Here is a 17,650-nt window from a genome sequence, read left to right as displayed (position 1 = left end):
GGATTTTCCCACCAGGCGAAGGCCTTGGACTGAGGTGACCTCACGGGGGAGACAAGAGGAAGAGGCCCAGGGAGGACAGCTTTAAGTAGTCTTGGTTGCCAGGTTACTGGTAGCTAAAAGGGCCCTGGATCGGAGCCTGGTAGAGTGGGAGGGCCTGGGCTCCCCTCCCCACAATCCCCTTGGCATTCTGGTATTGTGGCTGTGACCACTAGACCGTGCTTCCCAACCAGACCCTGAACGGAGACCATTACACTATCCCTTCAGTGGACATGGAGAACAATTCATAGAATCATAGAATATCAGAGTTGGAAGGGACCTCAAGAGGTCATCTAGTCCAACCCCCTGCTCAAAGCAGGACCAATTCCCAGCTAAATCATCCCAGCCAGGGCTTTGTCAAGCCGGGCCTTAAAAACCTCCAAGGAAGGAGACTCCACCACCTCCCTAGGTAACGCATTCCAGTGTTTCACCACCCTCCTAGTGAAATAGTTTTTCCTGATATCCAACCTGGACCTCCCCCACTGCAACTTGAGACCATTGCTCCTTGTTCTGTCATCTGCCACCACTGAGAACAGCCGAGCTCCATCCTCTTTGGAACCCCCCTTCAGGTAGTTGAAGGCTGCTATCAAATCCCCCCTCATTCTTCTCTTCTGGAGACTAAACAATCCCAGTTCTCTCAGCCTCTCCTCATAAGTCATGTGCTCCAGACCCCTAATCATTTTTGTTGCCCTCCGCTGGACTCTTTCCAATTTTTCCACATCCTTCTTGTAGTGTGGGGCCCAAAACTGGACACAGTATTCCAGATGAGGCCTCACCAATGTCGAATAAAGGGGAACGATCACGTTCCTCGATCTGCTGGCAATGCCCCTACTTATACAGCCCAAAATGCCGTTAGCCTTCTTGGCAACAAGAGCACACTGTAGACTCATATCCAGCTTCTCGTCCACTGTGACCCCTAGGTCCTTTTCAGCAGAACTGCTACCTAGCCATTCGGTCCCTAGTCTGTAGCAGTGCATGGGATTCTTCCGTCCTAAGTGCAGGACTCTGCACTTGTCCTTGTTGAACCTCATCAGGTTTTTTTCTGCCCAATCCTCTAATTTGTCTAGGTCCCTCTGTATCCGATCCCTACCCTCTAGTGTATCTACCACGCCTCCTAGTTTAGTGTCATCTGCAAACTTGCTGAGAGTGCAAGTTGATCACCATCCTCCTTATAATAGTCCTAAACTAACGATCTGAAGCATGGCACCCAGAACTGGATGCAGTTCTCCAGCTGAAACCTCACCCTAGCAGAGCAGGACAATTACCTCCAATGTCTTATATACGAAACTCCTGGTAGTACATGCCAGAATGATATTAGCCTTTTTAACAAGTGCATCACCTTGTTGATTCATGTTCAATTTGTGACCCACGCTAACCCCCAGATCCTTTTCCACAGCACTACCACCTAGCCAGTTATTCCCCACTGTGTAGTTCTGCTTTTGATTTTTCCATCCTAACGTAGTGCTTTGCACTTGTCTTTATTGAATTTCATCTTGCTGATTTCAGACCAATTTGCCAAGGTTGTTTCGGACTCTAACCCTGTCCTCCAAAGGGCTGGCAACCCCTCCCAACTTGGTGTCACCTGCAAGTTTTATAAACTCTCTCCACTCCATTATCCAAGTCATTAATGAAAATATTGAATCGCACCAGCCCCAGGACTGACCCCTGCAGGTCCCCACTAGATACGCCCTCCCGTTTGACAGCGAACCATTGATAACCACTCTTTGACTACGGTCTTTCAACCAGTTGTGCACCCGCCTTATAGTAAATTCATCTAGACCACATTTCCCTGGTCTGCTTCGGTGGCCTGTGTCCAAAGCCTTGCTAAAACATAAACTATCCACATCTTCCCCGGGCCCGGCTGGTGCCCGCCACCCTTGCAGATGGTACACCCTGCTAGCTAGAGCTCTGTGCACCCTACGTGAGTGCACATTACGGCTCTGTGACTCCCGATTCAAGTGACCCTGGGTGAAAACAAGCATTCCCGCTGCTCTGAGAATTACCTTTCCACACACACAAAGCAGAGCCAAATCCATTTTCCTGGGGCTGCCCACACATCCAGGTATAATTAATGCCACTTAACCCGAAGCATTACCTTAGTTTTACGATCAGGGGCCAGGTACGCAGCAGCTACTGGCAGTGGAGGGCAGAGGGGGAGGGGGCCGGAAGAGAGGTTGTGGGGTGGAAATGCAGCTAGTTTGATCAAACAATACCATGGAAGCTAATGATACTGAGTCCCTAATTACCCTGTAGTTAACGCAGTGTACGGTTCCACCGTAGGAGTCAGCTGTAGCACAATAGAAAGAACAAATATGTTTTGAGTTAAAGCCGTGTGGTCGATGCGCCATGACCCAGCCGTTGACCGTGGCCCATTTCAGTGGAAGTTAGGAGCCTAAATACCTTGGAGGACTTGAACCTGTCTTCTTTTCCTTCTAAGGTGGGACTCCCCCCTGCGGCGCCTCCTGCTGGTCATCTCTGGGAATTAGCATTTCCAACCTCCAGAGCGCCCTCTGCAGGCCGGTGTCCCACTGCTGCTTGGCCCCCGTGTCCCTCCCAGGACTCCCGTGCCCCGTTATCTGGGGTGCTGCCCCCTAGCAATACCCCCGCAGTCTCAGGGTCCCAGGGGAACCCCCAACCCTCTATCCCCACCTCGCCTCAGTCGTAGGCTACTGCCAGTCACCAACTAGCCCCCGCTCCCTGGGGCAGACTGCAGTATAAGCCCCTCATCACAGGCAAGGGGGGTTTGGACCTGCTGCCTTCCTCTGCAACCCAGTGCCTCTATGGGGCCTTGGACAAGGCCCTGCAGCCTGGGGAGTTGCCAGTCTGGAGTTCCCCAGCCCCTCTGGCCTTTCCCCAGCCCTGCCTTACTCTAGTTACCCTGAGCTTCCCAGCAGCCAGGCCCATCTCTCTCTCTGAAAACAGAGAGAGACTGTCTGCTCCCTGGTCAACTGCCCTCTTATAAGGGCCAGCTGTGGCTACTTCCCCAATCAGCCCAGGTTTTCCCCTACCACAGCCCTCTCCCAGGGCTGTTCTAAGCCTTTCAGGACAGGAGCGGGGTAACCACCCCGCTACACAAGGGTCCTTGTCCAGGTGGGCTCTGGAACTTAACAGCACCAAACTCTGGGGAGCACCTGGAATTCGAACCTGGATCGGGATCAAGATTTTCCTAGTGGCCCCTATCCTGGCTCCCAGCACTCCTGATATGAGCCTCGGTTATTAGACGTGACAGCTCCTCTTGCCGTGGGCTGGTGGTTAAAGCACTAGACTGGACCTCCCACAAGCTGGGTTCTGCTACCACAGACGCTTTGTGGAACACTGGGCAAAACACAAAGCCGAGTTTTCAAGTCCTCAGAGGCCACAATTGGAGCCAGATTTTCAACAGAGCTCGTGTCCCCTTGTGCTGAGCTCCTGTGGAAATCTGGCGGCTTATTTTGGTGCCTAAAAGGGGGGCTGAGCAATTCCAAAAATCCTGGCTCTAATTATTCTTTGCCTCGGTTTCCCCATCTCCAAAACGGGTGCAATCGCCCTCCCCTACCTCGCAGGGGTGTTGGGAGGATAAACCCATGAATATACGTAGGATGCTCAGAGCAATGGGGGCCACCTGACAGTAAAGAGAAATCAGGCCAGCTCCGTGGCACAGGTGACAACCATCAATTTCCCCTGAACGAGCCAATGAACATGCTTCCTGCAGGGGTCCCCTGGCTCCCAATCCAAAGTTGGGCACATGGGTGAGATCCGATGATTTGTCCCACCGATCTTCAAGTTAGCAACACTAAGGCCTTGTTCTTTAAAGGGAAACGTGTGCGTCTCTTGCTACAGTAGACTGTGAATTGCAGGCGAGGTGCTGAGCGGTGAGGAGCCAATAGACGATTTTATAGAGAACGGGTCTCTAAGGAGTTCTGCAGGATTTCAGAGCTCATTGTCTAGACTCCTCATTTGAAAATAAAAATGAGCTAGGGATGTGCACTAAGCAGCCATCCATCTACAAACCCTAATCACCTTGGGGCTACCCCAAGGAGCTTGTTAAATGCACCTGTTGTCCATAGGGGGCCCATCAAACTAACCCTGTCGGCCTGGATGATGTTAAAAACTCCTCCCATGCGATGCTGTTGGGTGATGCTCACCGGACTCGGTGTGGGCGATTTTCATCGCCGCGGGGGAGAAACAAACCCAGAGCAGAGAGGTCAGAACACAGCTTGGGGTTTTCGGCTCCCTGTCTGCTCTTGCATCAGATTGAAACTCCTTGTGGCTAGCCTCAAAGCTGTACAGAACTCTGCCCCCTCCTACTTCTCCTCTCCTCCCTCTGTTGCCTCTTCTCCTCCGATATCCCCAGCTTTGTCTGCTCGCGCAGCAGCTTTCTCACACAGTCACCCCCGCTTCTTCCGCGGGCCCTCCACAATGCACAGTGCTACTGGCCTGAGCTTGTCCACACAGCCCCTACCCTGTCCACACTTCAGTCCTCTTAAAGACCCTTAAAGCCCCGCTGCCTGCCATGGGTCAAGGTGACTTGCACCTACGTTCCCCATCCCCCGACCTCCGTCTGTGCCTAGATTGTGTGAGTGCCTTGACTTAAGGACCTGACCGTCCCTTCTTGCGTCGTTAGCAAGCCGCCGGCACAGGGTGTGTGAGGAAAGATGGCCCAGCGATTCTTGCTCTAGACTAGGACTTGGGAGACCTGGCTTCCGTTCCTTGCTGTCCCCTAGACTTCCTGTGTGACCACCTCGCAGGGGTGTTGTCAGGCTAACTACATTAACGATAGGGACACTGCAGCGATGGGGGCCAGAGAGGTACCACAGAGAGATGCTATTGTATGTAAATACTGGATGCTTGTACTCCAGTCCCTACTAAGCTGACGTCCCATTGTGCTAGGCGCTGCATAAACCGCTTGTGAGGGCCAGACCCTGCCCCAAAGAGCTGGCAGGCTGAACACACACGACAGAATTGTGATCCCCCTTTCCCTGACGAGGCCCAGTGAGATGAAGTGATTTGCCGAAGGCCGTGCAGAGAACCTGTGGTGAAGGTGGGAGGCCAGCTCTGCAGGCCGGTGCCATCACCCCACCCCCAGCCTGCCCGTTTCTCAGGCTTTCTCAAGTGACTATGACTCTATCTCCCTCTGGTGGCTGGTCTGCAAAGAAGATAACAGCCTACTGCTACTGTCAGCGGACCTTCCATCCAGTGGTACTGAAGCTGCAGGCTCTGGGTTTTACCCGCCCTGCCGGCACCTCCATAGACACCACGCAGCCACCGGAGAGGGACAGAGTACATGGGCTAACAATTCACGGGCAGTGCAGGTCAGCCAGCAGCGTTCCCTGCCCCTGCTGCAGCCAGTGTCCGCCCTGGGACATTTGGACTATGCCCTCCCGCTCTCTACGCAAAGGAGAGGTGGAGTATGGGTCTGATCTTGAAAAGTCCCTCAGCTCCCACTGAAGATGACGTAAATCAAAGGGCGCTCAGCCCCACGGAGGAGGTTCCCACCGCCTGTCAGGCCCTGTGCTCACTGTCTCTTATTTCAGAGGAGCTCGTCTGTCCCACGTCCTCCGTTCCGCACAGCGTTGGAGTACGCGCTGCCTCCGTCCCTATCCAGCAAAGCACATCCGCGCCGGCCGTTCTCAACCGGGGCCAGCGAACGAGGGCAGCGCACGGGCGGCGACAGTGCCAAGACAGTGTCTTGCCGAGCGTCACTGATAATAAAATAATTAGGCGACGAGTCGTCGCTCGGCTTGAATAAGGAGATTAAAGCCTTTTCTGAAGTCGGCATCCCCCTTAACTGCTGGATGTGTCCTGCATGCCGCGATTTTTTATTTAACGGCTACTTACATTCCCCCCCACTCCCTCCCGCTTCTTCCACTTAAAAGGACGCTGCCGCCGTGAAGTTTTCAATAGTGTTTAGAACACATTCATCGCAGCCACGCAGCAAGACCTGACACCAGAATCGGTCTGTTTCATGTATCAGCGGGGTACGTATATGGCCTTCACTGGCGCACGGCGTTGCGGAATCCTTCATGCAGGTAGACTCGCAACTCCCCCGGGAGTTAAAGAAAGGCTATTGTCCCCCATTGGACAGTTGGGAAACTGAGGCACGGATTACTAAGGCTATGTCTACACTGCAGCTAGGTTTCTAATTTACAGCTCGGGTACAGGTACCCAGTGCTAGCTCAGATCATAGCAGGGTAGCCATGTCTGCATGGGCCGTCCGTCCCAGTACACCCCCAAGCAGGATTGCACCCAGCACCGCTAGCCCATGCCGCTGCTCTTTTTAGCACACTAACTCAATCGGCGCGAGCACAGGTCTGTTTAGTAAAGTGGAAATTACAGCCCCGGCGGGTGTGTTTAGACGTCCCTTGAATGATTTGCCCAAAATCTGGGCAATCGAATCCTGGCCACCCAAGTCCTCAGCTACCACCCTGCCCATGGCAGCTTCCCTCCTGTCTAGTCCTGCTTCTGTTCGGGAGGCTTGAGCAGGGTGGGTGCTCTGCAGGCGGTGAATTTTACCCCTATTTATGGAGAATTTTACCCCTATTTATCCAAATGCTCTGGATCCCCAGAGGGGGTCTGTGACAGAGCCAAGATTTAAATCCCGATCTCCTACGACCCAGTCCAGAGCCTGGACCATACCACCAGCTCCCCTTTAGTTGTCAGTCTTGTGGATCCCCCGAAACCATCTCCCCACCTGTGCCTCCCGCCTGCGTCCATCCGGCGACTAGAAAATGTAATTCTGTGACAAGCCCCATGACTAATCCCATGTGAGCAGTTTGTTTGCAACTGGCCTCATTTCCTTGATCTAATCCTTGCGTTTCTCTTGCCTTGGGCCGGTGCCGGCAAAAGCGCTGCTGTGTTGTTGTTTAAATTAAACGTGTCAGACTCCATGGGGTCTGTGGTTCTGATAACCATCTACGCGGGGCACAAGGAGGGGGGCAGAAACAAGGAAGAAGGGGAATTGCTCTGGGTTGGTAAAGGAGGGTAGCTAAGTGTGCTGCTCAAATGAAACGAGGCCACAGAGAGCTTGGCTAGGGAGCTGACCCTGACCCACAGGTCTGAATGCAACCAGCCCAGAAGGTGGGGAAAACTTTGGATTTAGACAATCTAGTTCTTGATTCAGACTTCACAGCTCAGGTCTATTTCTGTAAAGGAAGCATTGCCTAATGGTGAGATCTGTCAACTAAGGACTTTCTATGCTGTGTTGAAGACGTCTAATAAACCCTCCTCCTGCTTTTCCACCGCGAGCTCAGAGTCACTCCAGATTAAGGAGGGGGGGGTGCATTGCTCCCTTTGGAGTCTCCCTCAGGCGTCCAATCCAGGTGCACTCCCTGCAGGGAGCTCAGGGGATGAAGCAGGGGAGCTTAGGGTGACCAGATGTCCTGATTTTATAGGGACAGTCCCGATATTTGGGGCTTTTTCTTATATAGGCTCCTATTACCCCCCAGCTCCTGGCCCGATTTTTCACACTTGCTGTCTGGTCACCCTAGGGGTGCTGAAGGCTCCGAGGGTCGGTCCCGGGAGGTGGGGAAGCCAAGGGGCTCACCCCAGCGAGAGAGTGTGACCCTACGGGGGCTGACGCACTGAAGGGTTCCTCCCAGGCACTGTTCCAGAGCCGTTCAAGAGCACCAGGCCTGTGGCTCCAAAGAGGATGGCTTAAACGCTGAAGCATCAAGGTTTCTATCCCTTCTAGCTATTTTGTAAGCCTTGCTAACATAGCTGTGGATGTTCGGATTATCCGTACAAACGTCCAATCCTCTTTTTGGTGTGTTTTTTTTAAGACTCCCACTAAGCTCTGGGCCTCAGTGATCTCTTGTGGCTGGGAGTTCCATGGGATGATTAGGCGTTCTGTATATTTCCTTCGATCCATTTGAAGCAGTGGAGTAATCCTAAGCTGCAGCCTCTCCCCGCCAGTCTGGCCCTGTAGCTCTGCCCCCATGCCACTTTCTAACCCCACCCCCACGCTGCCAGGGGTGGGGCACTGTGGCGTAGAGGAACTGGACCACCGCTGATTTTAAGAGGAATACCGGGATCCATATCAGGTGTGTAGGCCAACCCCTTAGCACTCTCTCTGCATGTAGGCCTAGTGGAAGGTGCACTAGACTGGGACTCAGGAGATCTGGGGTCTATTCCTGGCTTGGCCACTAGCTGCTCGGTGAGCTAAGGCGCCTCTCTGTGCCTCGGTTTCCCCATCTGCAAAATGGGGATAATGAGGCGACCCTCCTTTGTAACCGCTTTGAGATCTCTGGATGAAAAGTGCTATATAAATCCTAGATATTATTATAGCTGCTGCTACCTCCCAGATCGGCACTGGAAAGTCGTCGCGTGGCCAGAGCCACGTGCAGCCTGGGCTTGGGAGAAGTACGTGCTGCTGGATTCGGCCCCTGGCTTAGAACAGCGCAAGAAAAATAAAACTCTTAAGCAGTCTTAGCATTTCAACTGCTCAATATAAATAACTCCTCGGTGTCTTCTGAGTCACCCAGCTGAAAAGTACAAGCTACCCTGTTTCCCCGAAAATAAGACAGTGTCTTATATTAATTTTTGCTCCCAAAGATGCGCTAGGTCTTATTTTCAGGGGATGTCTTATTTTTCAGAAATGAAAAATGCCTTATTATCGGTGGATGCCTTATTATCGGGGAGGTCTAATTATCGGGGGGATGCCTTATATTACAATGAGAGGCAAAACTGTAAGTAGGCCTTATTTTCGGAGGATGTCTTATTTTCGGGGAAACAGGGTAATAACTAACTCTTTAAGGGTCGCTGACGATAGGCTGCAGAGTACTTCCTTGCTAAGGCTTCAGGTTGAGTCATAGTGACACAGTGAAGCCGGCCTAAGCCCTGGTGTAGACACTGCTAGAACAACAGAAGAACCCTTTCCGTCGCTGTAGTGAGCGCCTGTGCTGCAGGTGTGCCGCTGCAGTGTTTCGAGTGGAGACGAGACCAGAGGAAAAGATAATCCCTGCCCCAAGGAGCTTCTGGTCTAATTAGACAAGTTAAAGGGGAAACTGAGGCACGTGGAAGGGCAGTGACTTGCCCAAGGTCACCCACCAGGTCAGAGCAATAGACAGACCCCTAGCCTGGTGTTTGTTATCGTGTATTTAGGATGAGATACCACAATGTCAATATAAGAATCTAGCCAGGTAGAAATGGACGGCAGTGGAAAGCTGAGATCCGCAGTGGCATGAACTATTTCTCCCTAGATATTCATTCTGTGCTTTGTCCCATCGCTGTACGGGATCTGTTTGAAACGGTTCCTAAAGAAGCTGGCTTTTCGGTAAGAGGTGAGGTATGAAATTACTGTGACATTTTAGCACAGAGCCCCACCAGTCTGAGAACACGCATAAGCGGCAGCATTTCAGCTGTAGCTCGGATCTTTTCCCTTATCTCCAATTTCTCAGCCATGTGTTCACAGTCAGAACTAGACGGGTGTATCGGAGGAGACGTGTTGCTCTATTTCATTTCGTTGCCGGCAGGTCTCCCGCTTCCTCGGCTGGTGCCCTACCCTGCCTCCCATAACCGGGGTGTGCACCTGTGTCCTTTATCCGGGGAATCACTCCAGCACTTGCAGGGACATGGGCTCCACACTGTTTAAACCTGAGCTCAAGAGGCAAAATTTTGGATCTGGATTTCCAACACCCCAAAGCACCTAGATCCAGGGTTTTGGTTCAACCTGTTTGAAATTAGGGGGCTGTTGCCTGGAATGAGAACAAAGAACACCCCCAAATTTAAGAGGCTAAGGGGCTGTCCAGACCCATTCTGATTTTCCATCCCTAATTCCCACAAAACTAGTATCCTGTGATCCGATGCACACTGTCCAGTGTTTTGTCCGGTCTCTCTTTAAGTAGCCCAGTCCCTGCTTCGCTTGGGCTAACAGACACACTTCTCTTTCCTTTGCTGATGTAGCAGCATCAGCCGTCACAGCCCTGGTGGGGAAAGTGATTCACTGAACTCCCCCCCCCCTTTTAGATGAGCAACCCCATCCATTAAGTAGCACAGCTCAGCGCTTTGCAGGGCAGGGCTAGACTGCTAGAGAGTCCCAGGACGGCTTCCTCCACGCTCCGGCGTGCCCATGCTTCTGGCTAACGACCAGCTCAGCTATCAGGAAGCCACGTGGGAGCCGGGAAAGAGACAGGCAGAAATCTAGCAATAGTGAAAGAGCGAGAGTAGACGGGAGAGACTGGCTCGAGAAACCTTGGGCATTCCTGGAAATGCATTTAGATCATTCATTGCTTCCCAGGAAAAAAAATCCCCCGGGGTGGTTTGACCTCCCAAGCCACATGCTCACAAAACGGTTCCCAGCAAAAGTCAACAGCAAGGTTTGAAACCTGGGCACTCAGCACCAAAGCACTGCCCTCCACCACTTGAGCTAAAGGAGCAGCTCTGTCAGCAACCAGCAGTAGTAGGCTGTTGCTCTCTTACGGAACAGCAATTAGCTGGGGAACGTGACATGCACTTTGCGTTCACGTTATGTTTACACCACGGATGCTGCCCTGTGCTGGGAAGGAGGCAGCCACATAATTTCCTACCAGCTCATCCAGGGGAAGGGTCAATTTTGGCTCAGGTGGTAAAGCTCCCCTCCCTGTTTGGGTGTTGGCCGCAGGGCATAGTCATGCAGTCAGGGTGTAGACCAGTGGAGCAGAGCCCATACTAACTGACAGCATCTGCTGCAGTGTCTGGCCAGCAGCCAGCAGACACAATGGGATTAATTCCTTTAACAGCCTACATTTGATTATTCTTCTGATTATTTGTTAGTTGCAAGGCGCCAACAATGTGCTCAGGGTTGTACCGGAGACATAAGCGATACCACATATCTAGGTGGATCCCTGTATCTAATACTGAAGGATCTGAGAAAGGACCTAGTGTAGCTTTCCTAGGCATAAGAGACTTTACAGTTGGCTGCATCCAGGGCTGGAAGCAAGCACCGTGTCTCTCGCTGGAAAGATGGACAGCTCCCTTTTCCAATGGTATCAGCTCTCACTCCTAGCCCTGCAGGGTGGTGACAAATCAGAAGAGGCCTTTACCAGCCAGCATCATTTAGAACACCCCTGAGGCTGCTCTAAGTAACACCAAAGGCTGGATCATCCCTTGGCACCCCTGGGGATTGAGAAGGGGGTGACAATAGGCTTTGGAGCGCTACATCGGTCCCTCAGTTTGCTGACTCCCACCTTTCCACTGAGGCAAACAGCACAGACTGCACAAACAAACAGACCGCACTAAGCTGTGCAAAATGCCCCGCTGGGCCAATCCTGCCCCGGCAGGGAGGTGGCGCTAGAGAGGTCTCTGCCTAGGAGCTCTCTGCCAAGGGCGAGGGCCTCAGAAGGGAAGTTGATTTAGGATGTCTCTCCCAGCACAGGACAGAGGACAGCTCTGCTCCAGATCCCCCTCGGGAAGTGCCAAGCTGCCATTCAACGAGCATCGCCTTACAGCCCAGCTAAAGAGTGGAACCGTGTGACCCAGTCTGGCTGGAGCTCTCTGCCACGTGCTGAGCCCGACATTAATTGACAAAGGCTGCCTGGATAATAATGCACCGTGCGGCGTCCCGCTCGCTCACGCCGTATAAAAGCCAGGGCTGGCGTTAGGGGGTAGCAAGCCGGGCAATTGCCTGGGGCCCCATGCCACAGGGGCCCCCATGCCACAGGGGCCCCCACAGAGCTACATTGCTCAGGCTTCGGCTTCAGCCCCGGGTGGCAGAGCTTGGAGACCTGGGCTTCAGCCCCAAGCGGCGGGGTTTCAGCTTTCTGCCCTGGGCCCCAGCAAGTCTAATGCTGGCCCTGCTTGGCGGCCCCCCTGAAACCTGCTCGCAGCCCCCCAGTGGGCCCATGGTTGAGAACCACTGCGGTAGTGTATACACAGCTCTTGATTGACAGGCCCTCGCCCCCCAGGCTCTGGGGAAAGTAGGAGATGTTTGCAACATGAAACCTCATTAAGGCTCTGGGCTCTGGAGTACAGGGCAGGGCGTCACAAGTGCTTTCTAGAGTAACCCAAAGAACTCCAAAAGGGGAAAACATGGTTTTAATTCTAGATACATAGGGTCAAATTGGGCTCTGTATCTTGGATGTCCATATAGAGTAACTCCACTGAACGCAGTGGAGCTACTCCAGACTGGCACCAGGGTAAATGACAGCAGAGGCTGTATAATCTCTTAGGGGATGAAATTCACTCACTGGGCCTTGCTCTCAGGGAGGCAGGGTGGCACAGTGGTTAGAGCACTAACTTAGGACTTGAGAGATCTGGATTCAGTTGCTGCCATGTGCTTCTTGCATGATATTAGGCAAATTACTTAGTCTCGCTGTGCCTCAGTTTCCCATCTGTGCAATGGGGATAACAGCCCTGCCCTGCCTCCCGGGAGGATGAGAAAGACATTAATGACTGAGGTGTTCAGCCACGGCACTGATCAGGCCCGCGGAACTACCATAGTTGGGCTGCAACCAACAACCTCATCTGAGCACTCTCCCAGCCTTCATCGCAATCCCCCCCACACACACTTCAATAATGATGTGTCCCCAACTCGAGCGCCCTCTGAGGCACTACCTGAACTCCGGTTCAGCTAGACTGAGTGATCCTCCCCAGAGACAGGTGTGTAGCGGCAAAGTCTGTGGGGCCGGTTCTCCGAGGCTGTTACCTTGTGTGACCGCTTCACCTGGGCTAAGGGAGGGTAAAACCCTACCCCATCAGAACAGTGGCACTGCCAGGCCACGGGGGAGTCAGGCTCCCTGCCCCGTGACTGCCCACGAGGCTGGAGAAGGGAGGCTGCTTTACTACAAAGAACCCCCCAGACAAATCATTTGTCCTTCAGAGGGTCATTGTGCCAGATCTGGAGACTAACTGGGCTAATTAACCCTCAGGTGAGTGGCTGATTCTCCATCATTTGATGTCTTTAAAGCAAGACCGGGCATCTTTCTTATAGCTCTGCTCCAGCGGAGTCAGAAGCCGTTAGGCTTGACGCCGGGGTGATGGTCTCTGGCCGTGGCCGTGCAAGAGGTCAGAGTAGACGGCACAATGTCCCTTTTTTGCCTTCAAATCCATGAATCTGTTCCTTCGGTGGGATCCTCCTGGTGTCTGGTGCTACTCAGTATGAATAAATGAATCTGGGTGTGGAAGCCAGGAGAACTGAATGCTAACCCAGATCCTGCCACTGTCTTGCTGTGCGGCCTTGAGCAAGTCACTTAACTTCTTCGCCGCCATTTATAGGGCTGTATTGAGCTGAGCCCACAGGTGAATGCTTTGAGAGAGCTGCTCACCGTCTCCAGTCCTTCCCCACAATCTTCCCCAGCCAAGGAGAACACCAAGCTAACGCCTCAGGTTAATCTTAATACTAGCCCTGTACCTGTCTGCCTATGGCAGCTGTGCCTCAATCCAGCTCTGTTTTACTAATGATCATTAATACATGGAAGCCTCCATTTTTCTGCTTCCCCCCCCCCATTTCTTTGCCCAGCATCGGCTCCATCATATAGGCTTTGTCTGTGGGACCCCATCCGCCAGCACTAACAACCCTTCCATAGCCCCCTCCAGGTGAGAGATCCAAGGCTTTGTGATCGTTCTGGCTGGCATGACTTGCCAGAGCCAGGAGCCCTGACTTCTGGGCCTGTGCTCTAAGCCCTCCATCGGGCAGCACATCATGCCACTGAGATGCCCTCACGAGGACTGGTGGCATCACACGATCCAGCACCCGCCCAGAAGCTGTGCCTGCGGTTGTAGTGTAGGGAGAAGTCGCTAGACAGGAGATGTGAGTTCTAGTCCTAGCTCTGCCACTGACTTGCCAGGCAACCTTGGGCAGGGCACGTCATCTCCCCGTGCCTCAGTTTCCCCATCAGAAGCATGGGGGTGCTGACATTTGCCTCTCTTTCTGATGCTCTTTGAGATCTATGGACAGGTTGCTCCTGCCCTGCAGAGGGAGAAGAGGGCTCCTGGAGTGCAGGGAGCAGGAGGAATGCACCAGCTCTTGAGATACTCATCCATGGCCCTGTGCAACTATGGAGTTGGAGTGGGTGTGCCTGGCACCGTTGCCTGTCCATGGGGAAGAAGACTCACTCCCATTCATGTGGTGGCTACTGCACTGACAGGCCTGTGTCCAATAGCTCCTGGGAAAAGGGCTGGCTGTGGGTCGGGCAGGCCCACCCGGGGAGCTCACAGCAGAGGCAGCACAAATCCAGGCAGCGCTGTGTGCTGCTCAGAGAGGGGTGCTCCATCCGCTACCCATGCCCATCACCCTGTGTTGTGCCACAAAGGGGGTGATCAGGATCCCGGCCTCAGGCTCTGCCCTGAAGGGCTGGGGGTGAATGGGGTGGACCAGCTGGGCACGGAGCAAGCCCCCGGCTCTCTCCTAGCGGGAGCGCTTCGCTGCTGGCCGCAGCAGGCGGCTCACAAGCCATGCCCCAGAAGGAGCCAGGGAGCTCGCCAGCCGGGAAGCAGCTGCACTCGGAACTTCCCCCCCGCCGCTGCAAAGCCCTCGCCTCCTTGCCTCCAGCTGGGCTGGACTTGCTACAACTGGAGCTGGTGCCCACGTATAAATGAGAGCACAGGGGCTGCCTGCTGCACACCGCGGCGGGGTGGTTAAAGCCGCTCGGGTCCCACAGCTCCCCGGGCACTACTCCAAGAGCCAGGCTCGCTGGGAGCAGCACCCCGCTCCTGCTGCTTGCTTTCAGATGCAAATCGGCTCTTGGGTAAGAGGGGAGCTGTGGCTTCTTGCAACACGCGGCAGTTTCACTTCTCAGTTGCAACAGCGGTGAGACCTAGCAACGACCCTTTCCCCGGGGCGCGCTGGTGGGTGGGCATGAAAGATGTCAGCCACCAGAGGATCAGGGGAATGGCTGGACAAATAACTCCCCCCGGGGGAAAATAATAACTCTGCCTGGCACCAGAGCCAGCGGGTTTAAAACAATGGCAACAAGCGGATCTCGAGCGGGCCTCGCAGCATGGGCTGAGATTGTTCAGCTATTGTCTGAACACGGGTGACTTACATGGGCAAACAAAGGAACCCAAACATGGCACAGCGTCCCTGCTGAGCGCACAGTCCCCTCCCCTTGGCACCAGGCGGGACGCTCACTGCCTTCTCCTGGCAGACTGCCGCGGAGAGACAGCCCGAGGATCCGGCAGGCCCTCCACTGACCCTGACCCGGCCATGGCAGGGTGAAACAGGCGACGAGCCTCCTCCCTGGCTGCACAGGAGCGGTCTTGCAAGCAGCGGGGACACAGATCAGCGTTCGCGTCCCACTCCCGGTCAGTACCGGGCCCAGGCCGAGGAAGCTAATGATCCAACCCGCAGACCAAATTCGGTGATGAATCCGGCTCACGTGCCACCTGAGGCACGTTGCACAGATGCTAAGAAGACTGCAAACAGTTCGGATACAACTGACCGTGCCTGCCTCTGAGCCTTCAAACGCTCCACACACCCGGCCAAGTGCCCCCCTGAGGTCCCTCCGGGGGAGTCACAGGAGGGGTGACTAGAATCCAGATGCAGAACTCAGCCCCTCCTAGGAAGGGAGCTGCCTGGTACAACTGGACCGGTGTCAGCATTCCTATAGCTTGGAAACTACAGTGTTTCCCATGTCAGTGGTACAAGGAGAGTTGTAGTTGCCAGTGCAAAGTCTATCCACACACACACACACACACACACAGCCCTTTACAAAACGAGCCCAACATTTCTTTAGCTGCTCCCTGGGAAACAGCTCACCCATGTGCCCGCACAGGCAGGGCTGCCCAGAGGGTTCAGGGGGCCTGGGGCAAAGCAATTTTGGGGGCCCCTTCCATAAAAAAAGGTTGCAATACTATAGAATACTATATTCTCATGGGGGCTCCTCCAAATTGCCCCACTTGTGTCCCCCCGGAGGCCCTGTGCACAGGGCTGCACTACCCTGGCTTCCATGCCATGCCCATGCAACCCCTTCCCTCCTTCCACACCAGGGGGATTTGCAAACGGCAAGACTAAAGCAACTGAAGGGAAACTGAGGCAGCAGGCAACCAGAGGGCATCTCGCCCTGCTGCGCTCCCCGCTGTTGTTTGAAGGCCTGAGCGAGCAGCCCAGAAAACAAGCCCCCTGGATCTGCTCCATCCCACGTCCCCACCCGGTCCGTGTGGCACGGACCGGCCGTGTCAGGGGGCAGTGCCCTCTGTGGAAATACCAAGCCCTGGCTCCGGCGTCCCCATGCCCAGCAGACAGCAGCCACCGCTGCAGCTAGGCCAGGTGTGCGGCGCAAGGGGTGGGCAGGGGTTGGCCAGTCCCCCAGGGGAGCCGGCCCCAGTCGCTGGGTCTCTCTCCTTTATTTCTTGCCCTCTCTCCCGGCTCGGAGACAGGAAGAACTTTTTCCTCCTTCCCTCCCTCCCGCTCGGTTTCATTCTCTCTCTCTCCTCTGCTCCGTTCGCTGGCTCCTCTCCCCTTCCCTCCCTCCTCCTTTCCTCGCTTCCCCCTTCCCTCCAGCGCCCCCCGGGCTAGAACCCCCGCGCGCCGGGCACTCACATGTCAGACGCGGCCGGCTGGTAGGGCTGGCTCCGGCAGAGGATGGAGTGGCCGCAAGCTTGGCCCATCTCTCCTCATCCTCTCGCCAGCCCGGCCAGATGCAGGCGAGGGCTAAGGATGCTGCTGGCCAGAGGTCCCGGCGCCCTTCTCTCTCCCGGCTCGCCGCGGCTGCGGCTGCTCCCGGAGCCGGCTCGGGGGAGGGTGTCTGAGGACTGGAGCCGTAACCGAGCCTAATGCAGCTCGCTGGAGCAGGCAGGGTGGGCGGGTGCCGCGAGGGAGCATGTGTGAGCGAGCGAGCGAGAAACACCCGCTCGGGCTGACCCGCGGCGGAGCCGCTCCACGCCCGCGGGCCCTGCAGCGCCCGGGCAGGGGGCTGGAGCCAGGTGCGAGTCCCGGCGGGCGGAGGGGGCCGGGCTGGGGTGGAGTTTGCTGATTGCCCCGGGGCTGGGCGGGGGGTCTCCTGGCCGGCGGGCGGCTGGGGGAGAAGCCTTTGTTCAACTCGGACTAACTCCAGCCACCCCGGGCAACAGCAAGGGTGTGTGTGTGTGTGTGTGTGTGTGTGTGTGTGTGTGTGTGTGTGTGTGTGTGAAAAATCCACAGGCACACACTGGGCCAGATCCTCAGCTGGTGTCAAGGTGTGTGTGTGTGTGTGTGTGTGTGTGAGAAAAATCCACAGGCACACGCTGGGCCAGATCCTCAGTGTGTGTGTGTGTGTGTGTGTGTGTGTAAAATCTACACACGCACTTGGCCAGATCCTCAGCTGGTGTCAAGGTGTGTGGGTGTGTAAAATCTACACACTCACTTGGCCAGATCCTCCGCTGGTGTCAGTCCGGGGAGGGTGTGTCTGTGTGTGAAATCTACATGCACACGCTGGGCCAGATCCTCCGCTGGTGTCAGGCAGGGGAGGGTGTGCTGTTGTGATCAGCCTCGCTCCAGTGACTCCAGCAAAGCTCTATTTGACACAGCGGAACGACACTGACTGACACCCGCTGAGAATCTGGCCCGACAGCTCCCAATGTGCAGTGACTGCACTCCAGCCTTGGCAAGTCCCCGTCTCTTCTCCACTCGCCCTGGTTATTACTCAGGGGGTCCCTCCTCTCCATCCCCTCCCTCATCTCCCCTCTGCTCTCGCTCACCTTCTCATCTCAGTTCACCATGGGCATCGCCTCCCCACCCTGTACC

The 17,650-nt window shown here is 54.9% G+C and overlaps 1 protein-coding gene across 1 annotated transcript in view; it reads right to left on the bottom strand.

The window, feature by feature from the left end:
* Positions 1-16,701, bottom strand: part of LOC117871399 (cGMP-dependent 3',5'-cyclic phosphodiesterase-like) — a 371,452-nt gene extending 354,751 nt beyond the window's left edge. Inside the window, exon 1 of the mRNA XM_034759335.1 lies at positions 16,469-16,701. Coding sequence (XP_034615226.1) covers positions 16,469-16,536 — 68 coding nt within the window. The 5' untranslated portion in view covers positions 16,537-16,701. The remainder of the gene's footprint in view (positions 1-16,468) is intronic.
* Positions 16,702-17,650: the final 949 nt, after the last annotated feature.

The sequence above is a fragment of the Trachemys scripta genome, chromosome 1 (genome assembly GCF_013100865.1).
Source record: "Trachemys scripta elegans isolate TJP31775 chromosome 1, CAS_Tse_1.0, whole genome shotgun sequence".
In the NCBI taxonomy this organism is placed as follows: Eukaryota; Metazoa; Chordata; order Testudines; family Emydidae; genus Trachemys; species Trachemys scripta.
The sequence above is the reverse complement of the archived record's forward strand: the minus strand, read 5'-3'. Positions and strand labels throughout refer to the sequence as shown.